Here is a 26102-nt window from a genome sequence, read left to right as displayed (position 1 = left end):
CAAAAAAAGAAAACAAAACCCAAGAGCTGACCACTTTTGGCAGAAGAGATTCAAAGGGTAGAGCGTGTAAGAAATCCTGGGTTCAGTCTAGGCACTGGTGTGACTCTGGTGCTCCTGCCAATAACTATTGTGAGTAGTTCCCACAGCAACAACAAAAAAAGTATTTCCCAACTGGTTAGGTTCAAGTGATGTAGGCAGGTAGACTCGGGAAGCCCACTGACCCTACACATCATGGCAGTGAAATTTTGGGGCAGTAAGGCTGGAGCGATAGCACAGCGGGTAGGGCGTCTGCCTTGCACGCAGCCAACATGGCCGACCCGAGTTGATTCCTCCACCCCTCTCGGAGAGCCCGTCAAGCTACCGAGAGTATTCGATATGCCAGACACAGTAACAACAAAGTCTCCAATGGAGACGTTACTGGGCCCGCTCGAGCAAATCGATGATCAACGAGAGGGTCTTACTTAATAAAGCCACCAGTCCTAAGTCTGACCCACCTTGTGGATACAGAAAGCAAGATCTGATAAGACCTTCTCCAGTAGCAGACCCTAAGAAGACTGGACCCCTTCCTAAAGAAAGAGGTTTAAGGAAATTATTGGAGAACTCTGTTTCTTCCTTTAATCTGATTAACTCTCAGCTAGCCTGGAGAGCAGAGAAGGCTGGACCCACCCACTCACCAAGAGAAGATCCAGCAGGAATAAGAAAAGGAGTTTCAAAGAAGACTAATCCCAACTCCACCGGCTTAGCAACAATCCTAACAACAGACTGTTATCTGGCTAGAAAAACCCACGTGGGGCACTTGTAAAGCCACCTTGAACAAAGGGAGGGCACATGTATGCTGCCTGAACCCATGTGCTGCTTGTGACCTCGTGGCTAAATACATGTGGCTCCACCCACATCTCCCCTCTTAAGATGTTTACTTTCCTAACAAATGCTGAGATGTGAATAAGGGATCTCTCTGCCCTTGGAGAAGCCCAGGTTCTCTCTTGAGTGTGTTACTCTCTCGCTCACCTTCTCTCATTCCTCACTTTCAAAAACCTCCCAATAAAATATGTTTTACTTCACTGCTTGTTTACTCCTGAAATTCTTTTCTGCAAAGCAAGAAAAAAAACGGATAACCCTGGGTATGGCCTAGGACTGTCTGACTTTCCTGCAAAGAGCAATTCCTCTCCCAGCCTGAGTCCGTGGATCCCTGAGAAATCTGGTGGTGGGCATCAACTCCTGTGCCAAGAAGACCAAGCGGGGAGTATGGTGCCACCAGAAGGTCAATCTGTACCTGTGAGGCGAGTGCATCAGCAGCCTGATGGCACCGTCAGACTTTCAGATACCCCTAAATTGTTGCTGTGCCTTTGGCCAGACCCCAAAAACTTGGGGCTAAGTTTACCAAGAAAGTAAACGGCCAAAAGTTAGATATGTGGGAGACAAACCCACAAACCACCTCCGGCCCAGCTATATAATTGGAGGCATAGCCTCTCTGGTTCCTGATCGAACTGCTTAATGGCCATGATCCCAGAGACTAAGAAAGGAATCTCGGAAACCAAAGCCTTTTGGCAGAAATGCATCCTGTTCCTGCAATAGGTTATTGGCGCTGGGCCACTTCAGGTGAGAATAGGTTTTGTGCCTTGGCCTGTTCCCCCTGGCCGCCCAGTGACCACCATCCTCCAGAGGCCACTGGGCAGTCAGGTTTGGGCCTGTACTGATGAGACACGTGGGACCTCACCAGGTGGGGGTGGAACCGGGCCTCTCCTCCCCATCCCAACAAGACCCCGAGTTGGTGCCTACAAAAGGCCTCTCTGGGTCCTGATCAAGCTGCTTAACAGCCATGATCCCAAAGACTGAGAAACAAATCTCGAAACCCAGTGGCTTTGGGCAGAAATGCATCCGGACCGCATACAAGGCGGCTGCCACCTCAGAGCTTATTGGAAAGCCAGGTATGGCCAGCGGTGACGAGGCAACTGCAGTCTCATGGGAAGTGGGACGGTACCGGCTCATCCTTCATGCCCTACCAAGGTCACGAGTTTCCCCCCACGAGTGGCTTTCCGGCACGGCTATGGCTCCAGAGGCAAAATAACTTAATCCAGAACCTGGCAACTTGCGGCAGAAAAGTGAATGGACCATGCGTTAAACTATGGCACCATGCCTCCCTGGGAGGGAAAGAGTGTTGCTCCCTTCCGCCTTCCCCCCCCCCCCCCACCCCAGCAGCAAGGTGGCCCCTGCCTCAGAGCTTATTGGAAAGCCAGGTATGAGCCAGCGGTGATGGGGCAACTGCAGTCTCATGGGAAGGGGGTGGTACCGGCTTGTCCTTCATGCCCTACCGAGGTCTATGAGTTGCCCCCCACAAGTGGCTCCTTTGCACAGCCATAACACCAGACGCACAGAAACCAATCTCGTAATTAACTGGTTCTTTGCAGAAATCTAAAATCATTATATGATTCTCATAACCAACTATAAAAAACAAAGTATTTCACAATGCCTTTTCAGCAATTCTGATTGTTGAGGGGGAAATTCTGAACAATAATGGTGCCTCTTTTGTCGAAATAATGAATGTAATCAATGTAGAGAAGAGTTAAGTAGAAATCTTCTGCCTCACAGGCATTGGGAAGGGTGTGAGGGGGTATATTGGGGTTCTTGGTGGTGAAAAATGAGTACTGGTGAGGGGAAAGGTGTTTGATCATTGTATGACTGAGACTTAAACCTGAAAGCTTTGTAACTTTTCCCACAGTTATTCAATAGATAAATGTAAGAAGAAAAAAATATATAAATAAATAGAATTATGATAAAAAGGTAAGGTGGAGTTCATGCCCAATTCAATCAGCTAATCAGTGGCTGAATAAATAGCAGTACTCCTACATTAAAAAAAAAAAAAGACCAAGCAGACATCAGGTGTGGCTTGACGGTCACCTGGTGGGACTGTCAAGGCTTTGGCTCATGCCAAGCAGGGGCTCTCTCGGCCGTGGAGAAGCCTGTGTTCCCCTTTCCCCTTGAGTACGTCATTTTCTCTCTCACTTCCTCTCTCTCCTCCCCTTTAAAAACCTCCAAATAAAATCTGTTTTATTTCACTGCTCGTCTACTTCTGAAATTCTTTTGTGTGAGGCAAGACAAGAACCCCGAAACTCTGTGTCCTGAATGGCAGGGGAGGCTTGGGAGAAAACGACCTGTCTCTCTCTTTCCTGTCTCACATAAGCCACATGTGGGGCCCACCGACATCACGAGCACAGACTCAGTAAGTTGGTAAACTTTTGAATTTTGAATTGAATTTTGAATTTACCATGGAAATCCCTTGCTAGCCCTTTATCTTCCTGCTATTTTTTCATCCCATCTATGAATTCCCTGGTACCCTCCTGCTATCTCTGCCAGAACAAGGGGCTGTGGGGTTCTGGAAAGTATATTTAGTATAGTAAGAGGTAGATGGTAGAATGGTGCTTTGGGACTGGATGGAGCCTAGATAGACTGGGTGAGATAACAATATCTTGTTCCCATATCTTGGGAACATCTGGCAGGCAGGGTGGACATAAGAGGATGTGTCCTCTCTCATCTTGACTTTCTGGGCAATGGATCAGATGTACTACCTGAGTTGGACTCCCCGAGATGGAGGAGAAGAAAGCTGAAAAGGAGTTTGAGGAAGTAGAGTCTGCTAGGCAGAGGAATTCTCCAGAAAGAGTCCAGGGAGAGTGGGCAGTCCATGTCTTCCATGGAGAGGCACCTGGAGGGAAATAGGGAGATGTTAGAGTGATGTAGGGAGTTAGAACTCAGCCCATCATTGCTGAGTTATGTGGGTGCCATGATTATTATTGGTCTATCTATAAACTTGATTTTTGGGGGTATTTTTCAACACCAAAAGTGGTGTTCAGGGCTTGTTGGGCACTCCTCAATTGCCCAAATAAGATAGGTATTATTCAGCATAGCATAAGCACCACCATTTCTAAGTAGCAATCATTCTGTACCCAAAGCTTGCTTAGTGTGAAATTTGTACAGCCATGACCATGGCCTAGAGCCATATCTCAGGATTACACAAATCACAAATCACAAATCATCCTGTTATTCATCGATTGCCTCGAGCTCAGGATTACAGAGTTAGCTAAAAACCCTGATGCACAACAGGATGTGGAATCCTGCAGTCGGTCAGTCCTTGGAGAGAGATGAGACATGAACCCCTAGATGGTAAAAACCAATAGGAATTTGACAAGGCACTTGCCCAAGACAAACCAACTGGAGGCAGCCAGTCAAGTAAAAGGTAACCAGGAAGTTAGCTAGACCACCAAGAATTGGGAAACTTGCAGAAATCAGGGGTAAAAAGGGTGCGAGAACAAAGGAGAGGGTCACTCTCCTACTAGAGGGGACGGCCCTGACCGGTCAGCTTTCTGAGCTTTCTGAGCTTTCTCAGTTTTCTAAACTCAATGCTTGCTTGATTTGTGCCTAATAAAACTTTATACTACAAAACTCATTGCTTTGTGGGGTCTTTCGGATATCAGACCCTAACAGGCTTACTCCTGTCTCTGTGCTCAGGGATCACTCCTGGTGGGCGTGGGGCACCACATGGAATGTGGGGGAATGAACCTGGGTCATCTGCATGCAAAGTTGCAGCCTTCCCACTGTACTGTTGCTCTGGCCTGCTTGATTTTTTTCTAGTTATTTCAATATAGAGCCTTCATTTGTTAAAACCCCAGTTTTATGTGACAGCTGTTCTAACTTTATAAATGTCCCTACTAAAGGTGTCAATAGTTTTGCTAGGACTTAGAGCTATTAGGGTCAAGGGTCCCAAAGGAAGTCCCTTCTGAATTCGGTATTGTTTGCAACCCAAAATAGAGTCATGCATTGTGTGGGCCCATCAAGGACTTGGTAACTTTTCCCAACAACGGGAAATCTATAAGGACTTGCAGATGCATTTCGGTTCTCCTCGCCCCACCTTGCTCTCTCTTCCCCTTGGCCTGGAACATCAGGTGCATAGAAAAGGATAAACAAAGAGTTTTTATCTCTCAGAAGTGGGATGTGTGCCTGGCAGCTGCCTGCCAACTCCAGTCAACAGGGAACCTTTTCGTTCATGCCAAGTCCTCAGGTGAACTCTTCAGCTGTTCCTACGCTTCTGGGGAATTAGTCAAGACCAGTGTGGGTGGTAACTTGAATTCTTTTGAGGCAGTGATAAGGTGCTATATAGGCTCCACAGTGGGAGTTGTGGGTAGTTCGCAGAGGTGGCACATATTGGGTAAGGGATGCTGTCACCTTCTTGGGACTACAGACTCAGTAGACTCCAGACCTTGGAATTTGTGGAAGATTTGTGGATATTGATTGTGATGTAACAGTATGATTTCTGTAGCAGAAACTGCTAGATAGGGAAGGAAGTTGTCAATGTGTAAATATGCATACACATACACACACACATAAACACACACTGAACACTTGCTATCTACCAAACATAGTTATGCTGGAGTGTTATTTTTCTTTTTACTAATGGGAAACTGAGACACAAGGAGACTAAATAACTTTTCCTCCTCCAATATTAGAGAGTGTGAAGTGGGGATTATTCTCAGGCCCTATGCTTCTCTGAATACAGTTTTCTCACCAACTGTGCCCTGTCAGGATAGAGTCTCCTCTCAGTCCTCCTGTCCCCTACATCCCAATCCCTCTTAAGACTGCCTGGTCACTGACTTAGTGTCATATCTGAAACCACCTCATATGCAGTAAAGATCAAATCTGAATCTCTGGATGTCAGGTGAAGTCAACCTAACTTTCTACCTATCAACAAATTGACCAATCAACCATCTACTTCTCAACCAACAAACTTACTTACCTATCTACTTACTCATCTAATTAACCAATCAACCAACAGAACAACTGAATCACCAATTGACAAAAAACAAACCAACCTACTTACCAAACAACCTACCCACTCACATAACTACCTACCTAATTAACTAATCAACCAACTGAACTACTGACTAACCAAACAATCAACCAAACAACCAATTTACCTACTTACCAACCAAGCTACCAAGTCAAATATCTAACCAACTAACTGATAAACTGATCAACCAATCAATACACAAAAATCTAGAAACCTCACAGCTAACAAAACTAAGAACATGATCAAACAAAAATATCCTTCAGGTATGTCAATAGCAAATTCTCAGTAGGAGGAGTCTGTCCTGGGTCCCTTCATTCCCACAGCCTTGGCAGTCTTCAGTGGGAGGAAAGTGATAGTGATTTTTTTTTGAAGAGAATGAAAAGGACTGAGTTCTTCTTTCTGTCCTTTAGGATACCTTACTAAGGTTTGCCCTTTCTGACCTCACTATGCATGGTTAGGGCTCCTTTTTGAAGCAGAAGCTCCCCTGTGAGGAGAAACACTTTTTCATTGATCTATTCATACCAGTGCAAATGAATTTTAGGTTCTGTTTCTGGTGGGGATAGATTATAGATTTGATGTACTGGAGTTACCGAGAGGGTGAAGGACCCAGTGAGGGGAGGGATGATTAAACAGTAAGGCATGGATGGAGCTGAAAAGGGTCCACTTGGTTAACAATTTACAGCTCTGCTCTAAACTTTATCCAGTGGACAGCCATATGGAATCCAATTCTCCCTGCTTTCTTCGGGTTATCTAGGATGCTCCCTCCTGAAGTCATGTAGGAGAGGAATCACAGTTGTCCACACACTCATGCTGAAAATGCATCACCCTCCACCCAGTGGAAGCCCTTTCTCTTCCCTTCTTTTTTTCCCCTGAACTCACTCCATTCGTATTAAAATTTTCTGTTGTGGAGTCTCAGTCCCCATAAGACACCTGCTATTCTCTGTGATTTCCAATCCTGTAGCTATAGAGTCTGTTTAAGGAGGACTAGTTTTGGCTCTTCTTACCTCATGAACTTGGGGTGTCCAACCAAGCTGTGCTTTGCGTTTCTCCTAAATCTTCCTAACCTACCACTGGAGGTCATATCACTGTACTTCTCCATCTTCCACACCCTGAGCTCTTAAAAAATGCAACACTCCTCAAAACTGTCAATGAACACTCACAGATTTTCTTTAATTTGACTTCAAGACTTCCACAAGAGTATTTCCGCCCCTGATTTCCAAGGGAGGTGAACTACATGGGATGTCCAGCAAAGCTTGAAATAGTTTGAGGGGGAAAGGAACAGATGGATTAGAGCACTACCTTCTCCGATGAACTTGTAGAAGGAACATTTCTCTTTGCTTCTATTGGAGAAATCATATTTTAACCAGGCTCAACTGCTAAGATTAACAAGGTTAACTCCAAAAGCTCCCACCAACATTTTCTTATTTTTCCCCCTTTTTACAAAGTAAGTGAGCCACATACCTGGCAGGTTGCAGCAAAGGATCCCCCAAATATCAGAGTCCTGGAGATCTCAGTGCTCCCGTAAAGGAGATGGTTGTGAAGTGATAGTGTCCTGGTCCCAGATCCTGAGATCCTCTAGATCTGAACTGGCCACTGAGTTGAGAGGACCAGCTGATTTGTGACAGATTACCCACCTACCTTCTACCTTGAGATGAATATTTGCTCTGCCCTTTGCTAAAAATACCAAGATGGATAGAACAAAACGAGGAAGTCTATGTCACATCCTGCCCCTGTGAGAAAATTGTGAATTGAATTTCCATGGAATAAAATGTCCCTCCAGGGTTCTTAGAAGTGGGGGGAAAGGTAGCTATGAACTTGGTAGACACCAGGAGCTGCAGAACCTGAGGGCAGAGAGAATATGCTCCCCTTGGCTGCCTCAGACTTTGGGGTTGCAGAGGGATAGGATGGCCAAGCTAACCCTTCTCTTTTGGTTTCAGTGAAAGTCACAGAGACTGGAAGAGCTAATGGTTAGATAAGAGCTGTGCCTAACTTTTCACCAGCTGTTTTCCTGAAGGTCCAGAGCAGGCAAGCAGGAAGATAGTGTGAGTAGGTAACCATAAATAGACTCTGCAAGGGTTGTTCATTTGCAGCTTAGATATTCAAAAGGTGCTCAGTTGGGGTTTCTTTTATAGAATGAAGGTTATAAAATAATCCTATTTCACTTGAGTCTGCCCATATGAACCTACTCACTCCCATTGCCATAAGTCACAGGACCACTCAAGTACAAGTGCAAGAGAAATGGTGTGTATTCAGGTGCAAAACATTTGGCTGTTGCACCCCAGATTAATGTCCTTTCCAGGGGATGTATCAGATCTAGGAAAAAGGGTAACTCAAGCACATGCAGGGTGCCCTTAGGGACACCTAAAAGTAAAGTAAAAGTAAAGGCCCTCCCGTTGATCGTCGATTTGCTCGAGCGGGCCCAGTAACGTCTCCATTGGAGACTTTGTTGTTACTGTGTTTGGCATATCGAATACTCTCGGTAGCTTGCCGGGCTCTCCGAGAGGGGCGGAGGAATCGAACTCGGGTCGGCCATGTTGGCCGCTTGTAAGGCGAACGCCCTACCGCTGTGCTATCGCTCCAGCCCTAGGGACACCTAGATATGGGAAATCTTTTCTCTTAACAAAACCCCCAAGGTTGGGATAGTCCCCTGGCCTTTTAGAATATGCAAAAATTCAGCCAGAGTGTTAGTACAGCAGGTAGGGCATTTGCCTTGCACTTGGCCAACCTGGGTTTCATCCCTAGCATCCCACATGGTCCCCAAGAATTGCCTGGAGTAATTCCTGAGCATGGGACCAGGAGTCAATTCCTACATCCCCCACTCAGCACCAGCAGGTATGGTCCAAAAACAAAACCCAAACCAAAATAGAATATGCAAAAATGCTAGTAAATAGTAGAATAAAACAATCTAGGGTCTTTTAGATGTAGAAGGTAGCAGTTGGCAAAAATAGAATAGAAAACTGTCATGACTTTATACTTTAAGGGTGCCTGCTGATTTACTATGAACTATCCCAGGCTCTTCTCTTCTAGTACTCATTACTAAATGCTCAGGGGTTACTCCTGGTTCTTCACTCAGGAATTACTCCTAGTGGTGCTCGGTGGACCATATGGGATGCTGGGGATCTCAAAACCAGGTCAAATGCCTGCAAAGAAAGTGTGCTACTTTGTTGTTCATTGCAGCACTCTTTACAATAGCCAGAAACTGGAAGAAACCTGAATGCCCAAGAACAGATGACTGGTTAAAGAAACTTTGGTACATCTACACAATGGAGTACTATGTAGCTCTTAGAAAAGATGAAGTCATGAAATTTACATACAAGTGGTACAATATGGAAAGTATCATGCTAAGCGAAATGAGTCAGAAAGAGAGGGATAGACATAGAAAGATTGCATTCATCTGGGGGATATAAAGTAACAAAGTATGAGATTAATACCCAAGAATAGCTGAGATCAGCACCAGGAGGATTACTCCATAACTTAGAGGCCAGCCGGGTATCCTAGAGGAAAGGGCTGTCCAGATAGAGAAGGGAGCACCAAATAAAGGATGTTTGGAGGATCCTCCCAGGAGGGGAGATGCATGTCGAAAGTAGACTATGGACTGAACATGTTTGCCACTCAATGCCTCTTTTGCAGACCACAACACCCAAAAGGAGAGAGAGAACACAGGGGATTGCCCTGCCACAGAGACAGGGGGGATGGGGGGATGGGGGTGGGAGGGATATTATCCATGGTGGTGGAAAATGGGCACTGGTGGAGGGATGGGTATCTGATCATTGTATAATTGAAACCAAAGCACAAAAAATTGTAAATCTACAACTTTAAAAAAAATAAAATAAAATAAAGGGGAAAAAAAAAAGTGTGCTATCCACTGTGCTGTCGTTCTTGTCCGTACTCCTTATATTTTGATGTGCTCACTAACTGTCCTTAATGTCTCTGTCAACTTAAACAATAGCTCATGTTTTGGGAGCAGAGCAGGCGAGTAGTGTTGTATGAATAAATGGTCAGTCTGTGAGCTCAATGAGGTTTGTTTCACTCTCTGAAACTGATGCTGGATGGAGGTTGAAGTTGCCAACCTAATTGCCTTTATTGTGGTAAAGAGCCATGCCTAGAACAGCCTAATGCATGGGAAGGGTTTTGTGTAGGTAATAGGCCCCTAGGTGTGCAGACAAAGGCATGTCAGTGAAATATGGAGCACTGAGGATGACCCTCAGTACACAGCAAGCTTAAAGATGTCCTAGGGTGGAACATGAGAGAGTGTGCGAAGTGAAGTCCGTCAGATAAAGATAATTGCTAGCAATTTCCATCACACATGCAATATAAAGCAGCAAAGCAGACAAATGGATTAAATTAAACAAAAATAACTCCAATATTTACAATATGTGGTGCTCATTAGAGGAAATGGGTGTTGGGATTAGGAGGCATGGGTAGAGGGTGTCAATTTGGTAGCAGTGAGTGGTACTGAAGCCCTGGTAGTAGATTGTATAAACTCTGGGCTGCAAGGTAAGGTCTGATGGCTCTCCCACTTGATGCCTGCAGTTGAGGGTGGGGGGGTAGGGGGGGTCTGGGCCATGGTGCAGATAGAGAAGGAAATAAGGGCCAAGCTGGTTGATCAGCTGCCATTTATTCCATTCTCCCCACTTGCCTGTTCCAGTCTCTCTGAGCCCCCCTCCATTCTTGTCTCACACTGCCCCTCATTCATATCTCCTTCTGTCTCCCCTGCTCAACTCTTTGCACTCCATCTCACAGCCTGGGCTCTCTCTCTCTCTCTCCATGTGCCTGCTCCTGTATTCTTCTTCTACATTCTTCTCCCTCTGTCCCCCTTGCTAGTCTTTTCGCACTCCATCTTGCTGCCCTGTTCCCTCTCTCTCCAACTCCTTTCTCTCTCCCACTCCTCTTCTCTCTAACTGCCCCACACTCTGGACACCACACCCAGTCTGGTAGCAAAATCAACATACGAAGCCCTTCCTGACTGCCTGGCTCAAGGGTGGAAACACCACCTGGGGTATTCCAAAACCCTTCCTGACTATCCAGGGGCAAAATACCTCTTAAGGTGTTTTTCTCCTTTCCTCAGTCCAGTAATTCTATCAACATCTTAATACTATTTATTTTTGTATGGACAGAGTAAGAGATACATTGAGGCAGCTCTCCTGGGAACATCTTGCCACAGACTCAGACTACAGAGCTCAGTCCAGATTAAATTTTCCTAACCTAGCAGGGTCAGAATCTAGTTATTACTTTTTTGGATCATGACAGCATTTGTCCGTGACCAAGCTCTTAACTTCTAGTTAAGCATTATGCACTTTGGCCAGGCCCATTTCAATGCCAGGGTAGTATATAGTTTACCACTTACCCTGCTTCCATCTAGTCCCTCATCGGGACCCTGCCTTTGGTGGAAGTAAGGGCATCTGGGGCTTAGGTGAGAGAACAGATGCCCAGGAGGAAAATATCACTGAGAGTCAATAAACTTTACAAAAGCATAGCATTTACTGTCTTCTTGTGTCCATACAAAAAGGACATTGCTCTGAATAAACTATGCAAAGGACTTAAGGAGAAGAGAAAAACAATATTTACAAGTCAACAGAGCACAAAGAAGTTACAAAAAACACAGAGGAATGGAAGCACTGCGATGGGAGTAACCCAATAAACCTAAGCTACCTGAGGCTATGCAGGAAGGACAAAACAATGTTATCCTAAAGTAGATGAAATATCTAATATATATTTATTTAGGTGTAAGGCTATTCTTCTGAAATGAATGTCTTTCTGCAAATCAATGGAAAAACAATAAAAAGTGAAATAGTCAAGTTCAAAGAACTATTATAAAAACTTGATCACTTGATATCCCGTTACTCATTGATTTGCTTGAGCGGGTGCCAGTAACATCTTCATTCATCCCTGTTGCATGCTAGCGTAGCCCAATGGCATCTGTTCGTTCTAGGAACATGAAGAGCCTCAAACCGTTCATAAGTCTGACCATCTCGTAGGTGGGCGCCCACGCGATCTTTTGACATCCCATGGAATCCAGTCGGCCAGTCGGTAATGGCTCTAGCCCAGTAATTGTCTCTAAATCTCATTACGTGTCCAGCCCATCTAATTATCAATGCCTTGGCAAATGAGACAGTGTCCTTGATTCTTGAGCATTGACGGAGGTTGGAACTCTGGATTCTTTCTCTCATTTGAGTGAAATGTGATACTCCAAGCATAGCTCTTTCAATTCCTCTTTGAGAGACCCAAATAGCGTTCTCATTCTGTTTTCATAGGGCTCAGGTCTCTGAGCTGTATATTAATGCAGGAAGTACAGTGGAATTGAAGAGATGTGCTTGGAGCCGGAGGTTCTTCATCCTCTTAGTTATTTCTTCAACGCTCTAGGAGGCATTCCAAGCTGCTCTCTTCCTCTTGCGCAACTCAGGTGCCAGGTCATTTGTCATGTTGACTTCTCGACCTAGGTACACATAACTGTTGCATTCGGAGATGGTCATTCCGTTGAGAGTGAATGGAATGTCAGGAACAAGACTGTTACTCATGAACATTGTCTTTGTGAGATTCAGCTGTAATCTGACCTTTCCACACTCACGGTCGAAGTCGGTCAGCATTTGTGCCACTTGGCTGATGTTTGGTGTTATTAGAACGATGTCATCAGCAAAGCAGATGTGGTGTAGTTGCCGACCATCTATCTTCACTCTCATTCCTTGCCATTCCAGTCATCGCATGATGTTCTCGAGGGTGGCACTGAAGAGTTTAGGTGAAATAGTATCACCCTGCCAAACCCCTCTCTTGACATGGATGATCACTTCTTTGTAGAATGGTGAGATCCTGGTAGTGAATCTGTAATACATCTCATGGAGTATTCTGATGTATTGAGTTTGGAAGCCCTGATTGGCAAGGGCTTCGATGACAGCTTCCGTCTCAACAGAATCAAAGGCCTTCTTTAAATCAATGAACGTTAGACAGAGCGGCATCTTGAACTCCCGAGAAACCTCAATGAGCTTGATTATCATGTGGATATGGTCGATCGTGCTGAATCCTTTTCGGAACCTGGCTTGCTCGCATGGTTGCCCTTCATCTAGTGTTCTGCCAATCCTATTCAGGATGACTCTAGTGAACAGCTTGTAGATGACAGACAATAGGCAGATTGGGCAATAGTTGCCAATGTCGTGGATGTCTCTCTTCTTGTATAGTAGTACAGTCCTGCTGGTTTTCCATTGGGACAGAACCTTTCATTCAGACAGGTAGCATGTGAAGACCCAAGCCAGTTTATTGATGAGAACTGATGGCAGGTTCTTCAGGTGTTCAGGTCTGACCTTGTCTGGGCCAGGTGCTCTTTGTTTCTTTACCAACGAGTTGGCGTGTCATATTTTGGAAGGGAGAACGTTAGGAACGACATATCCATCCTGTGGAATTTGGTATATGGGCAGGTGGACATGGCTATTAAAGAGATCTGAGTAGAAGTCATGAATAATCTTCTCCAATGCCCTTCTGGAAGATGTGATAGATCCATCAGGACGTCGGAGGGCAGTCATCTTGGTCTTGTAGTTGGTGAAGGACAGGAGGGCATTACAAATGCTTTTCCTGGCTTCTGCCACATCTACCAGCACTGCTGCTCTTCTCTCTTTGAGGTCTTCCTTGATCGTTTCTATGCACTGCTTTGCGAGCTCGAACATTCGCTTGCGGTTGCCTGAGGTATGCACCAAGCCACGTTGGCAAATAAGCTCAAGAGTTTTCAAAGACAAACATTATTATAAAAACTTAATTGAAAAAATGTATATATTTAGGGGAGTGGAGCTCGTACAAGATTAAGGCGTTTGGGGTCAGAGAGATAGCACAGGGAGTAGGGTTACCTTGCGCACAGTCTACCCAGATTTGATCCTTAGCATCCCCATAGGGTGCTCCAAGAACCACCAGGAATAATCCCTGACCACAGAACCAGGAGTACCCCTTAACATTGCTGGGTGTTCCCCCTACCCTCCCTCCCCCCATGAGGTGCTTGCCTTGAATGTGGCCAATCCATATTTGATCTTTTGTACTAGAAGGCTTCTCTCCCCCACCCAAGCACCACTGAAAATGACACCCCCTGAAAATGACACCCAAGCACAGAGGAGTGAGTATTCCTCCCAACACATCCTGCTGGGCTCAAACAATGAGCACAGATCTTTCTAGCTATAGAGACAGAGAGGGTTCAGGGTATAACTAAATAGAGGCAAATAAAAATGGAGATGGCCCCTCTAATAAAAACCTCAAAGAGCAAAATGAGGGAAGTGATTACAGTTGAGTAAAGGATCAGACATTCTTGGTGAACTCTGGGTAGCATATACAGGTTAGGAAAAGTATTCGGAATTGCCAGGAGAGTATATGAAGCTCATTCGTGGGATGGAAGGTTGAATACCAATAGAAGGGAACAAATTGCAAAGAACCTTCAAGCCACATTCAGAAAAGGGACTTTGTTGTAAGGAAGACATTTGGAAGTTCAAAGTGCCATAGGCATGAAGATGGGGGTTGGGTGGGGCCCCCTGGTAATGGATTTTGGAGGAACTTCCACGGCAACAAAAGGATATAAAGGGATTTTGGATAGAGAAGTCAGATGGGTAGAGGTGCAATACGGAAAGTTTAATCCTGAGCTTTCCACTGTCCTCCCTCCATGGTCCCTCACATGGTCCACTGAGAAAAGAGACTGTCACATAAAAAATGAAAAGGCAGAAGAAGGATCCTAGTTCTATGACTCTTACTATACTGAGATGATGAGGCAGACCCCACCTGCCACTGCCTACACATCAGAGTGTACCCACCCACCAAGAATGGGGCACTGATCACTGTCCCTCCAGTGACACACAAATGTCCCAAAGACATGCACAAAATTGTGTGTCTTAAAAGAGCGTTGAATTCTGGACCAACTCTGAGATTCAGTGGAAAATAAAAGACCCTCATCTTCTCATAGATATGGAGAATCCATCCCAAGATTGTCTCTCCCTCAAGTGAATTTAAGGCTGATCTCCATTGACACCAGCTCTTACTATCAAGAGGCATAAGAGAATTCTGGGTGTGAGGGAAGAACCCCCTTTCTGAACAAAAAAGAGTATGGGATATCAGGGAGATGAAACTGAAACTCATACTGAACTCACAGATGGATGAATGAACCCTTCTTTTTTGTTGTTTTGGTCCTGCTTTTGTTTTGGGATCACATCCGAAAACCAAAAAAAAAAAAAAAAACCACAGAGTTACAGAAATACAGAGATACTCCTGACTCTGTATTCAGGAATTACTCCTGGCAGTGCTCAGGGGATCATTTGGGATGCCAGGGGATCGAATCTGGGTCGGCCTCATTCCAGGCAATCCCTCTCCTCCACCACCACTGCATTATCGCTCTGACCCCAAATCCTTTTTTGTTTGTTTGTTTGTTTGTTTTGGGGGTCATTTCCAGCGATGCACAGGGGTTACTCCTGGTTCAAGCACTCAGGAATTACTCCTGGCAGTGCTCAGGCGACCATATGGGATGCTGGGAATCGAATCTGGGTCGGCCAGGTTCGCTGCGTGCAAGGCAAAAAACGCCCTACTCGCTGTGCTATCGCCCCAGCCCCCAAATCCTTTTTTTTGGCAGAAGAAATATTGATGTGGGATTGAAGATAAATAGAGGAGGTTTGGAAGGTAAGCTTAGAACAGTGTTTTCCTTTATCTTCAGGAGATTTATTGCCTCTATTTCCTCCTCTTCTTCACCTGTTAAGCAGCTACAATGGTCTAATCCAGTTCATGAATTTCACATACAATCCTACCCTCCTTTTCTCTCTGTCAAAAGCCTGGTCTTTTTCCAGGATTCTTCTCACAATTCTTTTTTTTTAAAAAATTGTTTAATTTTATAAAGTAGTTCACAATATTTCATTACATTTAATATTCAACATTAGTCCCCTCACCATTACACTTTCCCACCACCATGTTTCAGATGTTTCCATCCTGAACCCCAAACCCTGCCCCAAAGCAGAACCGAAATAATATATTTTGTATTGTTTGTTATGAAAACCCACTGAAAATGCTACAAAAAAGTTTCCTTAGAGGAAAGGGTGTGAAGATTTTTGTATTTCAACAAGAGGTCATTTAAGCTCTTCTAAAGAGATCACTAACTTGTTGATAAAGGTTGAGTCTTGTGTGCTTATGCATATATATATATCTTGGGGTATGGGTAGAATGTGTGGTATGAAGTGTCATGATGCAGCTGCACGGTCCAGGAATAGGTTCACCCGTGGATGAGGCTCGGCCCGAGCATGTGGAAAGCGGCCGTAAGCATGGTGGTGGTTGAGTTCTGGAGGCTGTCCCTTGGGGTGGAGAGAGGTCTCACCTGCCCCCCCTCCGGGGAACCCCGAATAAAACAGCCTGGTGTGCGGTCCAGCGGCATGGTTCTGGCGAGTGTCATGTTATGCTCCCTCCCGGGAGAGAAGGACATGGGACTCTGGATAGTGCTCAAAATTCTTTTAAAAAGTTGTTTTTATTTTATTGTTTGGTTTTTGGACCACACACAGCGATACTCAGGGCTTATTCATGACTCTGAGCTCAAAATTACTCTCAGCAGTGCTCAGTGAACCATATTGGATGCTGGAGATAGAACCCAGGTTGGCTGTATACAAGGCAAAGGCCCTTCCCATCGTAATATCACCACAACTGCTGAAAAGTCTTTCAACCTGTCGTCACAGGTGAACTCCATTTGCCTCTATGGACCCATGCCTTTCATCTCACCCTTCAGGTTGCCCCTCATTATCTCAAGGGGCATGTTTTCAAACATGTTATGTGACTCTATTTATTCCCATGCACAGGCTGCCACCTGGAGTCCAGGGACCAAGTCTTCTTAGCATTGGGTGTATTCCCAAGCATCACACATTCCTCTTCACAAAGAATGCCAGTGACTGACACGCTATAGAGAGGGTTTACACTGTCTGGGGCAGAAAAATGTATCTGCTAATTTTCATCAACATTCCTAATTGACCTGGCCATCAAAGCCTGTTACATATCTTCCTTTGTTTTTTATTGAGGAACTCAGGCTACAGTTCCTGGGCCTGTCAGCTGGCACAGTGCCTCCCATTGTGCTTGCTTCACACAGATGTGAGGCACAGATATTTAGGACAGGGGAAGCATGCTGCCTGCTCTAAATCGCAGGAGCTCATCTTTAGTTGGACCCTGGAGTGTTGGTAGGGCTACAAGTTCCCTATCCACTACCCAGCCTGAAGTCTTTGAGGTGAACAGGTGATTCTGATGTGACAAATACTCTCAGAACAGCTCTATTCCTTCACAATAATTAACCAGCAACACTAATACCACTATATAAGCAAATAGATATAAACAAGAAAAAAATTTTATTAAAGTAAAAATAATAGTTTTCTCCAGAAACATGCTAGAATGAATAGAATGAAAGACTGGAGAGACAGTGCGGTGAGTAGGGAGCTTGCCTTGCACACAGCCAAATTTGGTTTTATCTTCAGCATCCCGTAGGGTTCTCTGAGCACTGCCAGGAGTGATTCCTGAATACAAGCCAGGATTAAACCCTGAGCACAACCAGATATGGCCTCAAAACAAAAACAAAAACAAAACAAAAAAATCAGTGCAAACTTAATATTTGACAGATAATGAGTACATAAAATGAAGTGATAATAAAAACAGATGAGAATGTTTCTTAAAGCTGGATGTACACACTGAGGGCATTCATTTATGCTTCCTTCCCCAGGTAGGGCTGATTCTTCTGGATCCACCCTCTTTCCTGACTCCCTGGGCAAACAAATAGGACCTGTTTACTCTGTTAAGGGGAGTCATTTTCAGAAAAGCTATAAAAATTTTCTAAAAACATATTGTCAACTCATCCTGTCCGTGTCCCATGAGAACACCATCCACCAAGGAACAATAACTTACACGAGTGTGCTTTGACTCCTGTCATCTGACAATTCCAGATTTAGAAAACCTGCCTACTTCACTTATTTTTGTCCAGTAGAGTTGTGACAATTCCTGTCTAGTAGGAAAAAAAGTAGTCCCAAAGTAGTTATGTCTTATTCCCATGTGGGACATAAACAACTTTTTCTTTCAACAAAATTTATTATTGTTGCTATTATTATTGCTGCTGTTATAGATTAGGCAGTATCTTTACAATTATGCAGTGCTTATTTTTTTGTTTGGGGGGGTCACACCCAGCTGTGCTGAGGGCGTAATCTTGGCTCTATATTTAGAAATCACCCCTGGTAGCTCAGGCGACTATATGTGGTGTCAGGGATTAAAGTCGGGTCAGCTGTGTACAAGACAAGCATCCTAGCCACTGTACCACTCCAGCCCTAATGATTATGGTTTTCACATGCAGTTAACATACCCACAATGCCAAAACGCCCAATAACCTCCATCAATGTTTTTATGTCAGATTTAGCCCTGATAATTTCAGTTTTATAATCCAAGGCTTGGGTTTCTCTGTTGAATATTGTTTATTTCCTTATTTTTGCCCCAAGATTAATTTTGTTAAAGCACCATGAGTTACAAAGTGATTCATAGCTGGGTTTTTCACATACAATGTTCCATCACCAATCCCCCACCAGTGTAAACTTCCTTCCACCAGCATTCCCAAACTCCCTCTCCTACCCTCCTATCTCCACCCCAGCCCCAGTCTGTCATCTTGGTCAGAAGCTTTTAAATCTAGATACTAAAATCTGGGCCTTGAGATTTCAGTGTTGTTGACTCTGTGGTTTGGATATTTCACCCTATCATTCCTGGACACCACTCCTTTATCTAAGTCCCATTAACCCCTAACCCCATTGCTTCTCATCTCTCTCGTCTCCCCTTCTCCTTCACTCTATTTCTTCCCTTCTCCCTAAACTCTGGGGCTTATGATGATCTAGGCTCACCCCTTAAATTCCACAGAGGAGTTAAATTCCTTTAATTTCTTAAATTCCTTCCTTTATTTTCTGTGTAAAACTTTTATTCATACTAATGTTTAGAGTACAGGGAAGAAAAAAGAATGAAAGAAAGAAAGAAAGAAAGAAAGAAAGAAAGAAAGGAAGGAAGGAAGGAAAAGAAAGAAGAAAGAGAGTGCTGGAGGGAGTGTGGGGGGGGCGCCTTAGGATCCGTAGGTGCAGGGAAGGATCGACCAAATGAACACAAGACACAAGAGACAGAATGCAGTTCAGAAACAGAGAGAAAAAGAGACAGACTTTATTGGGGGCAATCAGGGTATATATCCATTAATGAGGCAGCTACACAAAAGGTCGTGCCCATATATGGTTAGGAAGGTTTGTTTTCACATCTCACGCATAAAGTTTATGCATATCTTGTACCAGACACGAGGTAGTTACACAAAGGGCCGTGTCCATATGATTTATAAAATTTATATGCATCACATACCAGACACGAGACAGTTACTTCTTGTTATTACTGACAGCCATGACAGATGTTCTCTCAGGATAACCATACATCAAGATAACCATACATAGCACTGGCTTTGCCTGTTGCAGGGTCACGTAGGTCAAGACGACCATACATAGCACAGGCTGTGTCGTAGGTCAAGATGACCATACGTAGCACAGGCACTTAGGCCTTGGTCAGTTAAAGGGCCAGCTTCCCACAGGGAGGAAGTGAGGGAGGGAGGGAGGAAGAAAGTCAGAAAGAGAGAAAGAATGAAGTAAGGAAAGGGGAAAAAAAAGATCTCAACTCCAAAGCAACAAGTAAATTAGGGCCTACCCATTGCTGAGGGAACATAGCTCCAGGCTACCCTGGGAGAAACTGTCCCCAACTATTTCACATCAGTGTCATGAGGCAGGAAACATGGAATCAGGATGTGAATACCTTCCTAGCTGCTAGTGAGTGTGCCAGTGATGTCGTTGGGCCCCACGGTGGCTTATGTGAAGTGGGGAGGAGAAAGATGGTCACTTTTTCCCCCATCCGCCTCTGCCACCCGGGACCCAGGATTACAGGGTTCTTGTCTCAGCTTGCAGAAAAGAATTTCAGGCCCAGGTCAGTCATTATTCGAATCCAGGACTTAGTTTTCCCACATACGCGCCTCAGGTGTCCTCTAGAACTCTGGGCCACCCACCATCCGGGAGCCTCTTCCTGTTCCTCCAGAAAGCTGTGTGCGGTTTTCTTCTCCCAGGTTCTACATACAAGGTACGTGTAGGGGGCGTGGCCTCTGCAGAAGTGGGCGTGTCCTAATTTTGGGCCAGCGGTGGCTCAGTCACCCACAGGTAAATTACTCATACTCAACAATCTCATGTAACATCTCAGTCTTCATACGACCACACCAACATGAAGAAACAATGCAAATCCCCACCACGAGGAGAGGGCGATGAAAAGATTTCAGAAGCTTCATTAGGTGTTACTCACTTAAGGGAGTTCTCTGAGAAATAATTCAGATATGAAGTAATGAAGATGTTCAATGAACTTAATGAAACAGTGAGACAGATATCCAGTAAATTAAAGGAGGATATAAAAGAAACAATCGAGAAAGTACAGAAAGAAATGAGAGCAGAAATTGGAAAGCTACGCACAGAAATGTCATGAATAAAAGAATCGGTAGATGAAATAAAACTCAGTGTGTGCCCTCAACAGTAGAATGGCACAGCTGAAACAGAATCTGTGAACTGAAAGATGAGCTGCACAAAGCCTACAGGCAACAACAAACAATGGCAAGAGACCTCAAAATAGCTCTAGAGCAAATCAGAGTAATAGGGGATGATTCCAAGAGGAACAACAATAGAATCAGTGGAGTACCAGAAGGTCAGGGAAACAGTCCCAATGAAAAACCCACGGTTAAACAAATCATTGCTGAAAAGTTCCCAGAGCTGGACAATGCAGGCATCCAGATTCAAGGAGCCTGAAGGGTGCCAACTAAAAGAAACCCTAACAAAAACACTCCGAGACATATCACAGTTAGAATGATAGATACCACAAATAGAGACACAATACTGCAAGCAGGAAGGTCAAACAAGGAAATCACAAACAAAGGAGCACCCCTTAGATTCACAGCAGATCTATCAGAGGAAATCCTCCAAGCCCAAAGGCAATGGTGGGATATAGTGAAAAAACTCACTGGAATGAACGCTTCACCAATAAAGAATACTTTATCCAGCTAAACTCTTACTCAAACTCAAAGGAATGGTACACTATTTTCTGGATAAACAACCTCTCAGAAACTTCATAGACTCAAAAACAAACCTAAAAGAAGGGCAAAAGGGGCTGTAAGACAAAACAACCCCCTAGAAGCACAACAAACCCTTACAGAAAGATGACACAAAACCCCATAACAATAATCTCTCTCAATGTCAATGGTCTAAATTCACCAATTAAGAGACAGAGTGACAAAATGGATTCAGAGACAGAACCCAACATTCTGCTGCCTACAAGAAACACATCTGAACAATCAGAACAAACACAGATTCAAAGTCAAAGGATGGAAAAAAACTCTGCAAGCAAACAAACCCCTCAAAAAGCTGAAGTGGCCTTATTAGTATTGGACAACATAGATTTCAGGTTGAAAAAGATTAGAAGGGGACAGTGAAGGCCATTCTATATTAATCAAGGGACATGTACAGCAGGAAGAAATCACACTCCTAAACATATACGCACCTAATGAGGGACCGTCCAAATACTTACAACAACTGCTAACAGACCTTAAGAAGGACATTACAAGCAACACAATAGTAGTTGGAGACTTCAACACCACATTATCACCCCTAGATAGATCAAGAAGATTAAAACTCAGCGAGAAAATATTGGCTCTGAAGGAAGAAATAGAAGACAGAGGGCTAATAGATCTATACAGGACTTTATATCCCCCCCAAAAAAGAATACACATTCTTTTCCAGTACAGATGGAACATTTTCCAGGATAGACCATGTGCTGGTCCACAAAGCATACCTCAACAGAATTAGGAAGATTGATACTGTATCATCTTCTTAGACCACAATGCACTGAAGATAGAAGTTAATCATGATCAGATGCAGAAAACCAAATCAAACACCTGGAAATTAAACAACTCAATGTTGAACAATGAGTAGTTCAGAAAAGAAATCAAGGAAGAAATCAAAAGATATCTGGAAACAAATGAGAATGAAGACACGAGCTATCAGAACCTATGGAACGCAGCTAAAGCTAAGGGGAAAATTTATAGCTCTGCAAGCATTTCTCAGGAAGGAAGAAACACCCCACATAAACAACTTGACTTCACAGCTCAAGATCTTAGAAAAGGACCAACAAAAAGAGCCCAAATCAGGCAGAAGGAAAGAGATCATAAAACTTAGAGCAGAAATCAATGACATGGAAACCCATAAAACAATCTGAAAGATCAGTGAAACCAAGAGCTGGTTCTTCGAGAAAATAAACAAGATAGATAAACCACTAGCAAGACTCACAAAGAGAGAGAACCCTAATAAAACGAATCAGAAATGAGAAGGGAGATAACACAACAGAAACCAAAGAAATTCAAAAGATCATCAGAGACTACTTTGAAAGTCTGTATGCCACAAAAGAAATGAACCTAGAAGAAATGGATGAGTTCCTGGATTCCTATAATCTCCCAAGGCTGACTCAAGATGATCTATAATACCTGAATAGTCCTGTTAATATCAAGGAAATTGAAACTAATCAAAAGTCTTCCCAAAAACAAAAGCCCAGATCCAGATGGATTCACTAGCGAATTTTTCCAAACATTTAAAGAGGACCTATTGCCAGTTCTTCTCAAGCTTTTCCAGGAAATTGAAGAAACAGAAACTCTCCCAAACAGTTTCTATGAAGCTCATATCTCTCTAGTACCAAAAGGAAACAAAGACACCACAAGAAAAGAAACATTATCAAAATGGCAATACTCCCCAAAGCATTGTACAAATTCATTGCGATTCCTATAAAGATACCCATGACATTCTTTGAAGAAATGGAACAAACACTCCTGAAATTCATATGGAACAACAAGCACCCACGAATAACTAAAGCAATTCTTGGGAAAAAGAAAATGGGAGGAATCAACCTCCCCAACCTCAAGCTCTACTACAAAGCAGTAATTAAAACAGCATGGTACTGGAACAAATGCAGAGCCTCAGACCAATGTAACAGGGTTGAATATATTGACATCTCCCTCCAAACATGTGATTATCTAATCTTTGATAAGGGAGCAAGAAATGTGAAGTGGAGCAAGGAAATCCTCTTTAACAAATTGTGCTAGCAAAACTGGACAGCTACATGCAAAAAATTGGGCTCAGATCTCTACCTAACACCATGTACAAAAGTAAGATCAAAATGGATTAAAGACCTCAACATCAGACCGGAATCCATAAGGTACATTGAAGACAAGGTTGGCAAAACCCTCCACGACATTGAAGCTAATGGTATCTTCAAAGATGCCACGCCACTGGCCAAGCAAGTGAAAACAGAGATAGACAAATGGGACTATCTTTAAGAAGCTTCTACACCTCAAAAGAAACAGTGACTAAAATACAAAGACAGTCTACAGAAAGGGAAAGGATATTCGCCCAATACCCATCGGATATGAGTTGATATCAAGGACATACAAAGCATTGGTTGAACTCCACAAGAGGAAAACATCTAACCCCATCAAAAATGGAGTGATGAAATGAACAGAAAATTTCTCAAAGAAGAAATCTGAATGGCTAAAAGGCACATGAGAAAATGATCTACATCACTGATCACCAGGGAGATGCAGATCAAAACAACAATGAGATATCATCTCACACCACAGAGATTAGTCCACATCCAAAAGATCAAAAGCAACCAGTGTTGGCAGAGATGTGGTGAGAAAGGGACCCTCCTTCACTGCTGGTGGGAATGCCGACTGGTTCAGTTCTTTTGGAAAACAGTATGGATGATTCTCAAAAAATTAGAAATTGAGCTCCCATTTGACCCAGCAATACCACTTCTGGGAATATATCCCGGAGAGGCAAAAAAGTACAGTCAAAATGACATCTGCACTTCTATGTTCATTGCTGCACTGTTCATAATGGCCAAAATTGGACAAAAACCCGAGTACCTGAGAACAGATGACTGGTTAAAGAAACTTTGGTAATCTACACAATGGAATACTATGCAGGTGTTAGAAAAGATGAAGACATGAAATTTACATACAAGTGGTTCTACATGGAAAGTATCATGCTAAGTGAAATGAGCCAGAAAGAGCGGGACAGACATAGACTGCACTTATCTGGGGAATATAAAGCAACAGAATGGGAGTTAAACACCAAAGAATAGTTATAAGTACCAGGAGGTCGGCTCCAGGGCTTGGAAGCTGGCAGCACAGGCTAGGGGAAAAGGCAGCTCAGATAGAGAAGAGAATACAAAGTAAAGGATGTTTGGAGAATTTGCTCTGGATGCGAGATGCATGCTGAAAGTAGACTATAAACAGAACATAATGGTCACTCAATAACTATTGCAAACTACAGGACCCTGAAGGAAAGAGTGAACAAAAGGGAATGCTCTGCCACAGAGGCAGGGTTGGGTGGGGGGATGTGGGGGTGGGAGGGCTACTAAGATCATTAGTGGTGCAGAATGGGCATTGGTGGAGGGATGGGTGCTCTATAATTGTATAACTGAAACCCAAGCGCGAAAGTTTGTAAGTCTACAACTGTACCTCATGATGTTACACTAATAAGACTGTAGCACTGTCCTCCTATTGTTCATCGATTTGCTCGAGCGGGCACCAGTAACGTCTCCATTGTGAGACTTGTTGTTACTGTTTTTGGCATATCAAATACACCACGGGGAGCTTACCAGGCTCTTCCATGTGGGTAGTATAATCTTGGTAGCTTGCCGGGCTCTCCAAGAGGGATCGAGGAATTGAACTCGGGTTTGCCGCATGCAAGGCACAGTACAGTTTTAAGTTGAGGAAGGTGATGTATCCCATCTTCTTTTTCCCAAGGATTGCTTTAGGTATTTGTGGAGGTTTATTGTTCCATATGAATTTCAGGAGTATTTTGTCTATTTCTTTGAAAAATGTCATGGGTATCCTAGAAGGACCACATTGAATTTGTATAAAACTTTGGGGAATATTGCCTTTTTGACAATGTTAATTCTCCCAATCCATGAACAGGGAATGTGTTTCCATTTCCTCATGTTCTCTTGTTTCTTGAAGTAATATTTTGTAGTTTTCTTTGTATAGGTCGTTTACCTCCTTATTTAAGCTGATTCTAAGGTACTTGATTTTCTGCGGCACAATTGTGAACAGGGTTGTTTTTTTTTTTATTATCACTTTCTTCTCTTTCAGTATTTGAATATAGGAAAATTGTGAACTTTGGGGTACTGATTTTGTAACCTGCCATTCTACTATACTCACCTAAAAAAATAAAATGAAAAAAAAAGAATTTCAGGAGTAGACAAGCAGTGAAGTAAAATAGATTTTATTTGGAGGTTTTGAAGGGGAGGAGGAAGAGAAAGTGAGAGAGAATGGAGAATAATGCGCTCAAGAGAGAACCAGGGCTTCTCCAAGGGTGGAGAGAGCCCCAACACATACCAGCATTAGACAGAAAATCATGAAAGTACACATCTCAAGAGGGGAGATTCAGCGGGCTGGAGCAATAGCATAGCAGGTAAGGCGTTTGCCTTGCATGAGGCCAACTCGGGTTCGATTCCCAGCACCCCATATGGTCCTCTGAGCACTGCCAGGAGTAATTCCTGAGTGCAGAGCCAGGAGTAACCCCTGAGCATTGCCGGGTGTGACCCCAAAAGAAAACAAAACAAAAAAAAGAAACAGCTAATTAAAGCTATAATAAGCCAAAATCCAACAGTGAAGCCTTTAGTCATTAACTGTCATATTACATACACTTTTCCCATTTCTCTCACATAATGGCGTGTTATCTTAAGGTGAAGTAAGGTTTCTCGGGAGTTCAAGATGCCACTCTGTCTAACGTTCATTGATTTAAAGAAGGCTTTTGATTCTGTTGAGATGGAAGCGATCATTGAAGCCCTAGCCAATCAGGGCATTCATACTCAATATATCAGGATCCTCTGTGAGCTGTATTACAGATTCACTACCAGGATCTCACCATTCTACAAAGAAGTGATCATTGATGTCAAGAGAGGGGTTCGGCAGGATGATACCATTTCACCAAAACTCTTCAGCGTCACCCTCGAGAACGTCATGCGATGACTGGAATGGCAAGGAATGGGAGTGAAGATAGGTGGTCGGCAACTACACCACCTCCGCTTTGCTGATGACATCGTTCTAATAACACCAAACATCAGCCAAGCGGCACAAATGCTGGCCGACTTAGACCGTGAGTGTGGAAAGGTCGGACTCCAGCTGAATCTCACGAAGACAATG

At 43.7% G+C, this 26102-nt stretch overlaps 1 protein-coding gene and 1 long non-coding RNA gene across 2 annotated transcripts in view; both read right to left on the bottom strand.

Moving 5' to 3' along the window:
• Nucleotides 1-7395, bottom strand: part of BTNL9 (butyrophilin like 9) — a 28974-nt gene extending 21579 nt beyond the window's left edge. Inside the window, exons 1-2 of the mRNA XM_056130833.1 lie at nucleotides 7301-7395; nucleotides 3567-3700 (exon numbers count right to left, since the gene is read on the bottom strand). Coding sequence (XP_055986808.1) covers nucleotides 3567-3690 — 124 coding nt within the window. The 5' untranslated portion in view covers nucleotides 3691-3700; nucleotides 7301-7395. The remainder of the gene's footprint in view (nucleotides 1-3566; nucleotides 3701-7300) is intronic.
• A 13010-nt stretch (nucleotides 7396-20405) lies between these two features.
• LOC130038849 (uncharacterized) overlaps nucleotides 20406-26102 on the bottom strand; it is a 54062-nt gene continuing 48365 nt past the window's right edge. Inside the window, exon 3 of the long non-coding RNA XR_008794802.1 lies at nucleotides 20406-20418. This is a non-coding gene — a long non-coding RNA (uncharacterized LOC130038849). The remainder of the gene's footprint in view (nucleotides 20419-26102) is intronic.

The sequence above is a fragment of the Sorex fumeus genome, unplaced genomic scaffold, assembly GCF_029834395.1.
Source record: "Sorex fumeus unplaced genomic scaffold, SorFum_2.1 ptg000081l, whole genome shotgun sequence".
NCBI lineage: Eukaryota > Metazoa > Chordata > Mammalia > Eulipotyphla > Soricidae > Sorex > Sorex fumeus.
Note: the sequence above shows the minus strand (reverse complement) of the source record. Positions and strands in the feature narration are given on the sequence as shown.